At 31.2% G+C, this 14,784-nt stretch overlaps 1 protein-coding gene across 1 annotated transcript; it reads right to left on the reverse strand.

Annotated features, from left to right (window-relative positions):
- Window positions 1-6,829: 6,829 nt before the first annotated feature.
- Window positions 6,830-12,316, reverse strand: LOC120075590 (filament-like plant protein 3). The gene is made up of 5 exons (XM_039029126.1): window positions 11,935-12,316; window positions 11,147-11,301; window positions 9,480-9,702; window positions 7,803-9,289; window positions 6,830-7,481 (listed from the first exon to the last, which is right to left on the reverse strand). Exons 2-5 carry the CDS (start codon window positions 11,255-11,257, stop codon window positions 7,077-7,079), a joined length of 2,226 nt encoding a protein of 741 aa, XP_038885054.1. The 5' UTR covers window positions 11,258-11,301; window positions 11,935-12,316; the 3' UTR covers window positions 6,830-7,076.
- Window positions 12,317-14,784: the final 2,468 nt, after the last annotated feature.

Here is a 14,784-nt window from a genome sequence, read left to right on the forward strand (position 1 = left end):
ATCCTTATACTACAGACCTATTTAGGTTATCACTTAAGGCATGATCCACTTGTATATCACATATACATGCTTAAGTTTACATAAGATAACCATGGAGCTTTGTTTGTTGGATATGAGTAAATTTCATAATGAAATAACAGTTATTTTATTCATCAAACAATGTGTATCATTACAAACAATGAGACTCCAAAAGAATTAGAACATCAATCCCAACAGTTACAAATGTTGTAAAGTGCTACAAACAAAATGATCCTGATTTGTTCATGTGGAGACATGCGAGTAGAGGTATCTTATGCAAAGAGTTTGTATAATATCGGACCAAGAAATAAGTTACTCTCACTTTATAACGTTGTTACTGTTTAAGACTGACTAATTCAAAGCAATGACCTAGGTAACTTTTAATCCTGAGCTAACCATCAACTTCTGTTTATTTAGGATTATCTTTAAATTTCATGGATGAGGGTTGGCTCAATAGCGCCGACTCAGTAAGCCTTCTATTTCAAGGATAAGACTGTGTAGATAGTTTGGGACATAGGGTGCAAGATGGAATTCACTCTTACCCGCTTTTAAGGATAGTAGAAAGGTTGTTCCGTTAAGTGAGGACTCTAAGTCTTGAACAAGGGGCCCCACCCTCTCATTTACCTAAGAGGTACTAAGTTTGATGATTGGATCTCAAACCAATTGTTCATTAGATGATCGGTGGGACTTAAGGAACAAGAGGTAATCTCGGAGGTAAAACAGAACATTCAACATTCAAAATGCATAACATTTACCCACCAACACTTTGAATTAAAGTTCAAAAATGAAATTTAGAGACTTGAGATGGTCTGACACCCATTGAAGGGATTGAAATTTTCCACAGTGAAAGCAATTGTATGTTGTTGTCTTTAAGTTTCATTTTACAGAACATATAGAGTAATTTAGAGTGACGAAAACTAAAGGTTAAATATAATTAATTCTAAGCATGTTTGTACTTTGATGAAAATAGAGAAGAAGGAAGGGATATCGCATACCCTTGAAGAATACCATCTTCTTGCTTCTTCTTCCAAGCACGAACACGAACTACTTCTCTCGATCTCACGAACCCGACACCACGAACACCGCGACAGCAACAAGGAAGAGGACACCATCACAAGATCTTCCTCGTTATTCTCAAGGTGAGAATCACACTGGAGTTTCGTAGGCTCACTTGAAATAATTTTGGCGAAGGGAGATCTTTATTTTGAGAGAGTTTTCAAAGAGAGGAAGAAACACACGGAGAGAGATTGAGAGGGATGAAGAAGATGATCATCCTCTCTCTCCTATTTTTTCACGTAATTGAATGAGAGAATATGGGAAACTACTTCCCCTTATTTTAACCAAAAACTTGAGAGAATAACTCCCAAAGGGAATTTTTAAATTAAATTCAAATTCAAAATTTGAAAATATATGTTAACCATTTTAATATATATATGTGATATCATATAACCTATAGTTTATATTATATCACATATAATATAACCCATAGTTTATTATTCTCTCAAATAACCTACGATATTAATATGAATCACATATTAATTTTAACCTATGGTATTTGTATGAATCACATTCATATAAATAATATTTGAATCACATTCAAATAATTCTCTCTCTCATGAACTATATAAATTCAATATGAATCACATTCGTATTAATTTTAATATATAGTATCTATATGAATCATATTCATATAATTAATATTTGAATCATATTCAAATATTTATTTCTCTCATGAAATTATATAATGTATGAACATACATTAGGCTTTATAATGTATCAACATACATTATTTAATTATATTTTATACAATTAATTTCCTTTAATTAATTTGAACAATTCAAATTAAACCAAAATTAATTTAATTCTCATTTGTTCTTATTGAGCTAACAAATGGACCTTATAGACCTATAATTGAAGCTCTAATGATACTTGATTAATTATTTAAACTTTTTAATTAAATTAATCAACCTTCATTAACTGTCAGTCATCCACTAAAGGCCGATAGTTGAACTCTTCGCACTATAGATATATTTTTGTGTCCATTGGATATAATCAATCAACAGTCTATTGACCCTTCATAAATTGATCGTAAGTATAACTGCGTCAAATTATCGTTTTTACTTCTGTAGTTACATTTAACTTCTTAAGTACTGTTGATCTCTCTAATGAATAATTAGTCATAGTCCAACTATAATTGTATTCCTTTCGGGCCATGAAAGGGTGAGACACCTCATTGTTTAATCCCCGGAATCAGCCCTTAGAAGAGCAATTCATCTACTTACCCTAACATTAGGGAAGGAGTGAATTCTTTATTGTGTAACTGTGTTCCTAGTTTCCCAATCAAACGAATCCTCAAAATGGTAGGTTTATTGAGTCGACGAATCTGGCCATTCTCACCCATACAAATCAAAGGACTGTCCTCATAGGTAGGAGTTCATAACTCACTCATGATTTAGGTCAAGTTACCTATGGCCATCCTGATGAAATGTTATAGCAACAGTGTTATAAAAAGAGAATAGCATTTCGTGGTTCAGTCTTATACAAACTTTTTGTATAGGATACTCCCGCTCATATGTCTCCACATAAATAATTAGGATCAAATCATCTGTAGCATTTTACAACAATTGTAACAACTACAAAGCGAGTCATATCAGTAGTGTTACAAGGATAAAACATCTAACTTTATCCATATACTACAGACCATTTAGATTATCACTTAAACATGATCCATCTATATGTCTCCATATACATGTTTAAGTCACATTAGATGATCTTGGATCTTTGTATAATGGATTATTGCATATAAAACTAATCAACCATTAATTCAAACAACATATAACTACAAGGCTTTAGGGCATGCATCCCAACAATATGAATTCCACAGACATATGAACTCCAAACATCCTATCTCAACTCAGCACCCCAAATAACCCCTTATGATTTTTTATATTTTTTTTATATTTGTTTATGAAGCTTTTAAAGGGTTTGGAATACCCCGAAGTGGAAGCAATTGAATGCAATTGTGTCTTATTTTCATTTTACAAAACATACAAATTACAGAGGGATGGAAACACGATAAGCATTTTACATTAGGCATGTTTTTCTACTGATTTAACATAGAGGAGAAAGGGACTAAAGGGCTCAACTCTTCACGTTTCCTCTCCACAGAACGAACACGAACAAAACTCTTCTTGATCTCTCGAACTCGACAATACGAATACAACGTACAGTGAACCAAAAGGACACCACCACAACTTCTTCCTTGTTATTCTCAAGGATGAGAATCAATAGAGTGTGTGGCTTTCTATTGATTGATTTTGGTGAGGAATGGAGAGAATTTCTCTTTTTTTTTTTTAGAAAAAAAAATCCACAGAGGTTACACAGAGAGTTGAGAGGATGAAGATGATCTTCTAATTTTCATAAAATACTTCTGTGTTTTTCAAATGAGATATCACGTTAGTTTCTAAAACCAATCACTCTTCTCCATAACTCCCTTAATAACACCCTTGGGAGTTATTAATTTGAATTTAATATATATATATACACACACACATATACATATACATATTAAACTATATGTATATCACATATAACATATAACTTGTAGTTTATATTATATCACATATAATATAATCTATACTTCATTATCTCTAATATAACTTATAGCATTTATTATATTTATATTAATTTTAACCTATAATTTTTATATGAATCATATTCATATAATTAATATTTGAATCATATTCAAATATTTATTTCTCTTATTAAAACTTTATATTATAATGTATAATATACATTATATTAATTATATAGTATATAATTAATTCTCTTTAATTAATTAATTTGATTCTCATCAATCCTTATTGAGCTAACAAATGGACCTTATGAACCTATAGATTGAAGCTCCAATGATATTTGATTAATTAATTAAATTAATCAACCTTCATTAACTGTCGGTTACTCCACTAAAGACCGACAGCTGCACTCTTTGCACTATGGATATATTTCTATGTCCATTGGATATAACCAATCAATAGTGTGTTGACCCTTCACAAATTGCTCATAAGTACAAATGGGTCAAAATTACTGTTTTACCCCTATAATTACATTTAACTCCTTAAGTACCATTGACCCCTCTAATGAACAATTAGTTATAGTTCAACTATAACTGAACCCCTCTCGAGCCAGGGGAGGGTGTGGCACCACATTGTTCAAGTTCTTGAATCAACACTTAAGGGAACAATTTATCTACTTACCCTAACAATAAGGAAAGAGTGCATTCCTTCCCATACAAATCAAAGGACCACTCTCATAAGCAACAGTCCACAACTCACTCAGGATTCAAGTCAAGTCATCTATAGTCATACTAGTGAAATGTAAGTTTCTTCTAGCAACGGTGTTATAAAGAGAGACTATTCATTTCGTGATTTAGTCTTATACTAACTCTTTGTAAGGATATCTCCACTCACATGTCTCCACATGAATGATCAAGATCAGATCATTTGTAGCAATTTACAACAATTGTAACAACTACAGAGCGGGTCGTATCCGTAGTGTCACCAAGATAAGGTATTCAGCCTTATCCATCTACTATAGACCATTCAAGTTATTACTTAAACATGATTTATCTGTATGTCTCCACATACATGTTTAAGTTTCACCTAATAACCTTGGATCTTAGTTTATTGGTTTTTGGGTTAATGCAACAAAATGTCAAATAAAATACAATTTATTTTATTAAATAAATAATAAGTTTGTACAAATACAATTACAAACTACAAAATCACGAGATTTAGGGCATTAATTCCAACAATTTTGTCCTGCTTTTTAGCTTAAAATTTTTGTTTTTCTTATATTTTTTTATTTATCTCGCAAAATCTTATATATATTTGCCAAGTCAAGCTTCTCTTTTCCCTCCTAAATTCCAAATATTTTCATATCTTCTTTGTCTTATTCAATAAACTCAATTTTGGTTCTAAAAATTCAAAATTAAAAGAAATAAATTAGACTTCCAAAATTATGAACTTGAGACTTACATTAAAAATCTCCGATCCAAAAATTTAAAACTAAAATATTTTAGTTTAATGTACTATAAATCTAATATATTAGATTTAGATTTTAAACATCTATCCGCAAGTCAAATTAAGCTAAAGTTTGGCTCCATCCAACCCACAACTTATTCCCAAAATAAGTAATAAAAACAAAATTCTTAATTAATCTTGAATTGAGGTAAAATAATTATTTTAAAAGGTCGGGACATTACATAAAACTTAAAAATTTTCACATTAAAATGTATATTAGTTAAATCTCATAGCTCCATCTATTACTATTACACTACATGTGTAAATGTTTATTAGTTAATTACCAAAATGTATTGATACCGATATTGATAGAGAAAAATCAAGAAGATGCAATATTCTATTATAATCTCATAACTTTACACTACAATTATATTGTATGTCCAAATACTTCATAACAATATAATAATATAATATGACATGAACGTGATAAGAATATACACCAGAAAAAACTTGCAAAAATATCAAAACAAATTGAAACAAAGTTAGATAAAATCAAAGCTGATAATAAAAGATCAATTCAAAGAGATAAGAGTTACATAAAACCAAATCTGTTAATAAAGATAAATCCCTAGAAATATTAGTGAGAAAAATCGAGAAGGATTTTTCATTTAAAAGTAAAAATATGTAGGATCTCGTATTTCTTTTTTTATTATTATTATTGAATAATAACCCAACCTTCAAGAATTACACTTTATGTATATGTTAATTTATTGATGGCAAACTAGGAATATGCAAAAGGCCACCCACGTGATTCCCACCTAATTTGCTAAAATTCTTAACAATTTTAGATTTTTGCCAAATATCCAAACAAAACCTGAAATTTTGCTATTTTGTCCAATTACTCTTTTAACAATAAACTTTCATAAACTATTATGGATTGGCCTAATAATAAAAATGAGACCGTCTTAATAAATAAACAGCTAAGAGCTCAAGGATTCAATCGCTTTTAAATACGTAATATTAGAGATAAAAGGTCGGAATAAAATAAATACCAATTACTTTTCATTAATATAATTAGAATTCATTTTTCATCTCCAGCAATTTTTTTTTTTACATATTTAAAAAGAACTATGTCATAATTTCTCTTTAGCTATTTTAGTCAAAAATTCTAAATTGACTAATTTGATTGTGATTTAAATTGATATAATTATTGAATTAAGATTTTAATTGGTACAACTCATCAGTTTTATTTTCATTGGTCAATTCATCAGTTTGATTAACATCAAACATTGTGATTTAAATTGATATAATTATTAAATTAAGATTTTAATTGGTACAGATCAGTTTTATTCTAACTTGTGGCCAATGAAGAGTGATCTGGATCAATATCAGAAGCTGTTAATACATAGTACAATTATGAAATTTTCCTTTCTTTTTTCTGAAAAGAGTTCACTGCTCTTGTACCCAGCTGGGTTGAATTAGTTTTCTAAATCATCTAATTTCAATAATTTGTCAATATTCTTATCTTTATCCTTTCCTTTCCCCATTTTTTGAGGATTTTTTTTTCAATTCTAATGGTAGAATATTTGCTGAAATTTCACTTGCATCATACAGTCTAAAATGTTTTTGAAATTTATAACTAAACACAGAACTTTTTCAAAAATAATTAGAAACAAATCAACTCCTTCAGATTATGAAAAACAGGCAACAATGGTAGTAAGAATCATAAAAAGGTCATTTCTATCTTTTTGAAAGTTTAGAGGGGAACAAAATTAAAAACAATGGCAAAATATTTCCCAGGAAGGGAGAAAAAAAATGTGGGGAAATTAAATAACCAGGCCAGAGGGTAAACAAAATTACTCTGGCCATTTTGTAGCTGGTTACAAATCTACAAAATCCATCCATGTGAAGATTGAAAACACTCATTTGCAACAAACAGCATTTAATCAGCAAATTCAAGATTCACAAGAACTAAGCTGTTTTACAGTCAATTTTGTGTACTGTACCATCATCTTTAGACACCCTATGCATTCCTGACTATATTTCTAGTTTTAACCCACTCTTGGTTCGAGAGAAAAACTTCGCAAAACCATTTCGGTTCTTTTCAGAATTGACAATATGATTTGCAATCAGAGACGATGAAGTTGAAGAAGATGAAGATGGGGGCGAGTCGTCTCCATTCTTACTCATTAATGGTTCAGAATTGTCATCAACTACTTTAGTATAGTCTGAATCTCTTTTGGGTGAAAGTGTCCCGTTTGAATGCTTGCATTGCTCCTCACCATCTGTAGTAATGTAAGATTCACTGGCTGTGAACTCCGGTAGATGTGTTGTATCAATAAGAAAATCTTCCAGTGCTGCTAGAGATTTAAGCTGATTCCCAAGAGAAGCAATTGTCTTTTGACACTCAGCAAGTTTCCCAGCAGCTACGGCTAGATCCTCCTGCAATGTTTACCCCAACACCATTATTAGTATTCAACTTCCTCAAATTATGCATTTCAAAAGATTATAGGTTAGACTATGCATTTCAATTAGACACAAATGAAAGTTCAACGACCAATTGGACACTTTCTAAAGTTCAAAGACCAAATAGACATAAGTTTGAAAGTTCAAGGAACTATTTGACACTCTTTAAGTGCAAAGACTAAATAGACATAAGTTGAAAATTTAGGGACTAAGCTTGTAATTAAGCACCATAATAAGTATTATATCAGAGAGAATATACAAGCGTAGTGTTAGTTAAGGCAAGCTATAAGTTTTTACCTGCTTTATCTTCAACTCATTTTTTGAGATTTCACTTTGTGATAGTTTTTCATCCTGTTTCAATCTTGAAAGCTCCTCTTCTAGTACCTGACACTTGACTGTCAATGCCAATGCTGAAGCCCTCTCTTTTTGAATATCAGATTCCAACATGTCAGCTTTTGCAGATATGGTCAGAGATTCTGCTTCCATACTTATAAGTTGAGACTCAATTCTTAATTTTGATTCATTTGCTATGGTGAGTTCATTCTGTAACTTTTCCAGTTTCATTTCTGTTTCCTTGAGTTGAAATTGTGAAATGTCAACAGATTTCTGACTCTGGGACAGAGCAGTCTCCAGTTCATCTTTCTCTGTCTCCAACTTCTTTAATTTCTCTCCCATTTCAATTTTCCCTGCTTCCATCTTCATTAACTTTTGCCCCAATTCGGATATCTCGGTCTCCATCTTCACTAACATTTGATTCACTTCAACTCTATCTACTTCCATCATCTCTAGCCTCTCTTCCATTTCATCCTTCTCCATTTCCATTTGTTTCAGCTTCTCTTCCAATTCAATCTTTGCTTCTTCCATCTCACCTAGCTTCTCTTCCATTAGTGATCTCTCATGCCGCAAGGTCTCAAGCTCAGTTCTTAGGGCATTTTCTTCAGCAGTAAGGCGAGGGGAAGCTTCTGATTCTTGATGACTCTTTCCTGTATCACATTCAGGTAACGAAGCAAGCCTTTCCATCTCGAGAAAATCATCCATGAGATCAAGTTCAAGAGAAGATGGAAGATTACTGTTAACAGTCTTTTCATTCCCAAGCTGATTGAGTTCTGCAAGTAAGGTTGATGCCCGTGGATATGAGCAACTAGGTTCACATTTGTTTCGTTCGGTTCTTCTTATTTCAATATCCACTGCATTAAGCTGCTCCCCATTATCTGATTGAGTGTCGGTAAGTGACTCAATAGAAATTGTCGAGGCAGCTATGGATTTGTGATCTAGCAATGATGGTTTGCATGACATAAACTTTAACCTGCGACACTCGGCCTCGAGCTTGGCCATTTTCTTTATGCTCTCAAGATGCTGCTTACTGGCTGTTTCAGCTGTTTGTGTACTCAAATCCCTCTCAATAGTCCTAGTTTCTAACTCCCTATATTGAGCATGAAGCTCATGCCTGAGGGCTGCATTCTCTCTTTTCAATGACTCAAGCATCTTGCCAAGGCTTGGATCAACTTGAGGAGATCCACATTTAGCAGCATCTGCTTTGCTCTGGAGCGCAAGGAGCTGCCTCTCAAGATCCACCTTGGTGGACTCCCATTCTCGGGTTTTTTCCTCCACCGCGTCATGAATCTTCTGCTCCTGTTCCTCCCTTGCCTGCCTAAGCTGCCTAACACATTCTTTGAGGGCCCCATCAAGGTGGCTCACTCGATCTTCCAATGCAGACTTTTGCTGAACCATAGTCCCAAGCTGCTGTTTTAGATGTCCAACTTCGTTTTCCGCCTTTTCCCATCCTAAATTCACATTACAATAAGCAGAATTCAATTAGATCTCGAGAAATAGAGGGGAGGGGGTGGAGAAGCTGCTATAATTTTGACTCTATAAAACCGTTTAGTTCAGTCATCAGATTCTATTTTGCATAAGAAGAGAATGCTGAATGTCTATGGAGGTACAACATGAACAAATTTATTTGTCCAATAATACCTGCAATAGCTTCTTCAGCAACTTTAGCATGCTGCTTTACCAAATCTTCTTTGGCCTTCACATTTAAAAGAGCAGCCGATAACCTATCGGATAGACTTTTCACACTATCATTGATCTCTTCTTGTTTTGGTGAATCATCATCAATGTCTTCTTCTTTACATATCGCTTTTGACGTTACTTCTGGAGACTGAGTCTCGTGATTAGGAGATGACTTGGCTGCATCCTGTATATCAATAATGATGGGTGTAAAGCCAAATCTTTGAATGCATAGCACAGTGTACAGTGTAATTATAACATAAAGTCCATTTTTCAACAGTGATACAACTTTCTATTCATTAACAGCAGCAAGAGTAACAGTGAACATCCAAAGTGGTTGGAACTGAGTGAGATGTTTCTCATCCCGCATGTAGATGGAATTTTTGGCTCAGAATCTTGATAATTAGCTTCAATCTATCAAGTTTGCATAATTTGTACTTAAATCGCATCAGAAACGGGGTTATGTAAATATGGAATTGTGTAACTTGTAGTTGGGTTTGTTAAATCACCAATCAACCGAAAAGCTTAAGCTTATGGGTTATGAAAATTTAATTATATCAATACTTCAAAACTCTTCCTCACTTGTGGTCTTTAAAATTTACATAAGGCTCAACATATACAAATCAATATGAATTAAGGAGAAAATGATATTACAGACGTTCGAACACATAACCACGATATGTTAGCTTTACAGTAAATTTAGTTATATCAATACTTAAACAGGTTTGGGGGTTTATAATTTGTAAAGAGTTAGTAAAGCATTAATCAATTTTAAGTTGAAGTTGATGCATTTAGGATTAGTTAACTCCGACCCTAGGATAACAAAATCATCTGCCAAACACAGGCTCAACTTCTCAGTCTACACAAATTTATCCCTCGGCCAAACACCTTCAGATGGTCAATAAATAACTTAGAGGGTATGTGTGTGTATAAGAAACAATCAAGTCTTCATGACAACTAATCCAAGGATAATCCAACTAATGAAGTTGTCTCATAGCAGTCGAGGAAAACGCTCTGCCTACAAGTTAAGAACTTAAAGATTTCTTCTCTCTTCTACAAGCAGCTCCATCAGAGAATTTCCTTGTCACCTAAGAACAAACATAAGCATTCTGATTCTTCTTTTGTCTCCACAGATTCAAAGGGCGGTGTAATGTGTTTAAATTTCTTTTTGTAACCAATAATAGAAACTCGTAGAGGAACATAACAATATTCTTAACCATGCCAAAACACTTATAGCTTGTCTAATTCGACATCGAGAGGAAATTCAATCGGTCAAATTCAAGGAAAAATGATACATATCTCAACTTCATGACATCAACTCATATAAAAGTTTTTACATGCCCTTTTCGCCTCAACAAATACAGAACTATTTCAACTTTCTTTTCATCCCCAATAGTCTGAAACATACAATCACCTGGCATATCATTCTTCATTAAAAGGATGAATCTCTCCAATAAAATTTACAAAAGACGTTCATAAAATCAAGTCCAAAAAAAAGCAACCATCATTCTATTTTACATAATACCATGATGTTTCTTGCAAATCCCTAGAAACTCAAAACAATTCGGGACACTATCAAGTAGTTGTCAGGTGATGTTTGAAATTGATGTTTTAAAGATTCATTCGTGTACCTGTTCATCGGAAAATCTCTCAGAATATGATGACATTGAACCAGAGCTTTCAGTTTCTCCTGGACTCTTATCAGATGACTTTCTCTTCCATGGCCATTTTCTTCTTTCCATTCTAACGTCTTATTTCCAAATTAGTCCACTGGTCAAAGCACCATCTAGGAGACATACACAGTTATTTAGAAACCCATTACAAATCCAAGCAAAAGAAAAAGTATACTGTAATTGCTTGTAGCTTATACGAGAATTTCAAGCAAAGTAGCAAAAAGGAAAAGAGAGAAAGCGAGGGAGCGATATTCACATCCTATCTAACAACACTAAAGTTTGTAGATAGAGAGATGATTTAGGCTTCCATTCTTTCAACTTTGCTTCAAATCCACCCCAAGATCATCCCACCCAACAACTAGTAAATGACAGAAAAGGGTTTCTGCTAAGCAAAAAATCCATCAATTTTCAAATATATATAGTAGGTGAAAGCTTCGAAATCCATCAATGGTTTAGAAAAAGAAGAAGCCATCAGAGAAAGATAAAAACAAGAAGGAAATTAGCAAAAAAAATCCTTCAAACATTGATGAAATAGTGGATATTTTCAATAGAAGTCGAAATAAAAGCGACCCATCAACAAAAGCCCACAAAGAAGAAAGAAGAGAAAGAGGGGAAAATCAACATAAACCCCCTCATTTCTGAGGTGGGTCAAGAGAAAAACAATAATAATTCAATGTTTCAACAGAGATTGTACAAGAAAATAATAGAAATCATCAGAATGAAGAAGACCCAGATGGAAATTTTACCTTTGACCAGAAGAAAAAAACACAAAATCGAGAGTTTGAACAAGAATCTGCACTGCAAAACAGTAAAAAAAAAAAATGGAATCCCAGGGAGAAGGGGTTTGGTTTTAAGAATTGGGGAAGAAGAAAGAAACTAAACTAAACGAACAGAACAGCCAAGCTCTGCAAAAATCTGTGGAATGTCTGAAGATATGCAGAAAAACAAACAAGGAATAGCAGATAATGAAGGGTTCTATTCTATTTCTTGTTTAATTTTAATTTGTTCTTCCACTTCTTTTCACAATGGTAGCTTTCAAAATATTGAAGGAAAAAAAAAAAGCTAAGGGAGAGAGAGAGCATGTGATTGGGGCATATGAAAGTGTGAAATTCAAGAATGGGGCCTTCAAAAGAAATTCAGTAGTCAGCTTTTTTTTTTTTTAATTAATATGGAAATAAAATTAAAAAAAAAAAAAAAAACTTTAAAAAAAAAAAAGACAAATTTGTATTTGTTTTCGTTTGGTTTTATATATTTTGAAATATAGCTGCCGGTATTCCCGCCCATGAGTGAGAATCTGGGTTTCTGAATTATTCTTCTTTGGCCTTTTTCTTACTTGTTACTGTTCATAGAATTAAATCAAACCAAACAAATCTCATTTTCAAATTTGTTTCAATTCAAATCTTTCTAGAATTGTGATTTTATCTAATCAATTGGCTTTTTCTTGTTTTGATTTTATCTAATCAATTGGCTTTTTCTTGTTTTCTCTTTGTTCAGACCCTCAATTATATAATAATAAAAACACTACATGATTTTAATTACTATTAGAATAGCAATATAAACTTATATGAAAGTAAATAATTTTCAGTCATATTTTAGATTTTTTTAGTATTATAACGTTTTAGTTCATATTCTTAATTTTGTTTATCAATTTAGCATTAAATTTTTAGTATATAAAATAATTTAATTGATATATTTCAAATTTGTAACTAATCAATCTCTATGGTTAAAAAAAGGATTGTTGCATATATATAGCCATCAAACCCAAAAGTATTTACAAATATAGTCCAATATAAAAATAAAAAATAAAAAAATTGTAAATATAGCAAAATTTATATCCAACTCTTAAGAATATATTAGTGATAGACCATATCACTAATAAGAATCTATAAGCAATAGATTATATCACTAATAGGTCTAGGTTTTGTTATATCTGTACTTCTTTTAAAAAGTTATTATACAATTAATTATTAGCCTTAAAAGTGTTATTCATTGCAATTACCCTAAAAAAATAATGAAAATTGAATATTATTTTTTTATTTCTAACTATTTAGACTATGTAGCTTAAATATGTTTAGTTCCTAATTAGTTTATTGATCTATTATGCAAACAAAAAAAATGCAAATACTAACATTAATTTTCATGGTAGGAAATAAAATTTATATATTTTTAAATACATGAATAAATTGTGGCATGTTGAAGTTAAAGAACTAAATCGATAAACATTTGAAATAATTGAACCTAAACCATATAAAATAAAGTAGATGAATTAAATTGTTACTTTTATAAGAACTCATACTAAAAGTGATTTTTGATCCCTTATTGCAGTTTGGGAGAAGTTTATGATCTAATTTAATAGAGAATCTAAAAATATAATTTTGAAAATGAGAGTTGCCAATAAATCTAAAAACATAAGATTTAATAAATTTAAAAACATAAAATATAATTTAAATGGTCAAGCTAAGTCCTAAATTTGTATGTCCAGTTTAATTCCTCAATTTGAGTGTTTGTCTTGAGGGTGGATGAAGTAGATAATTTATGGTTGGGTAATCAAATTCTCAATTTCTTTAAAAAATTAATTGAAAATTTATCATTTGATTAACTCTAAACGTATGAATCGATTTTATTCTTTAAAAATATTATATTTTATTTTCTTTTTAAAAATATATAAAGTGGATAAATCAAATCTTTAATTTCAAACTTGATAATACGAAAATTATATTGATTAAACTATGATCCTTTCCTAGATGTTAGATGAATTAAATTTATAATTTTCCTGAAATTATATATTTTTAGTTATATCATTAATGCCTAAATTATGTTTTACATGAACAAAAAATGGTTTTCTTTTTTCTTTTTTTTTTTTTTTTTGCCAATGAAAAAAATCCCACAACCAACATGGACCATTTTTCTTTTATTCTAATAATTATGGGTGAGGATCGAGCATTATAACCTTGTTCATGGTAAAATCCTACCTAAGAAAACTTTCATGTGATGTGTATATTAACTATATTAAGCCAAAAATTAATGCAATGTAAATCAAGTTATTTTAGACAATGTTTGATGGCAATTTTACTTTTAATGTATATTTTTGGAATGTAGGCTTGTTTTCTCTTCTTTTTTTTTTTTTTTTTTTTTTCCATGATTTCTACCCTCTTTTTTTTTTTTTTTTTATAAACATTTGAATTTAAATAAATTTCGATAAAAAAAAATAGTTTTCTAAACTTAGTTTAGATTTTGAAATTTTAGTTGAAAATTAGATAACAAGACAAATACGTTGATGAGTTCGTCATAATGACATTTTTGTATTGGTTTTTAGTACAGTCGTGGAGATGAAGAATCGAACCTTTAACATCTAGGGAGGAAGATCATGTTAATTATCATTAAACCATGTTCACTTTGATGATTTTGTATTGTTTTATGTATGTAGGAGAAACGAAGATACTTCTAATTCATATCTAGTAATTATTAGATGACATATAGATTTATCAAACAATTATCATGAGGCAATAACATTGTGGTAACTTCATTAAACAATTTTTTCAATGTTTATGTCAAACTCATTTCAATATTTCAAATTCATTACTTCATGTATATAA

The sequence above is a fragment of the Benincasa hispida genome, chromosome 4, assembly GCF_009727055.1.
Source record: "Benincasa hispida cultivar B227 chromosome 4, ASM972705v1, whole genome shotgun sequence".
Classification (NCBI taxonomy): domain Eukaryota; kingdom Viridiplantae; phylum Streptophyta; class Magnoliopsida; order Cucurbitales; family Cucurbitaceae; genus Benincasa; species Benincasa hispida.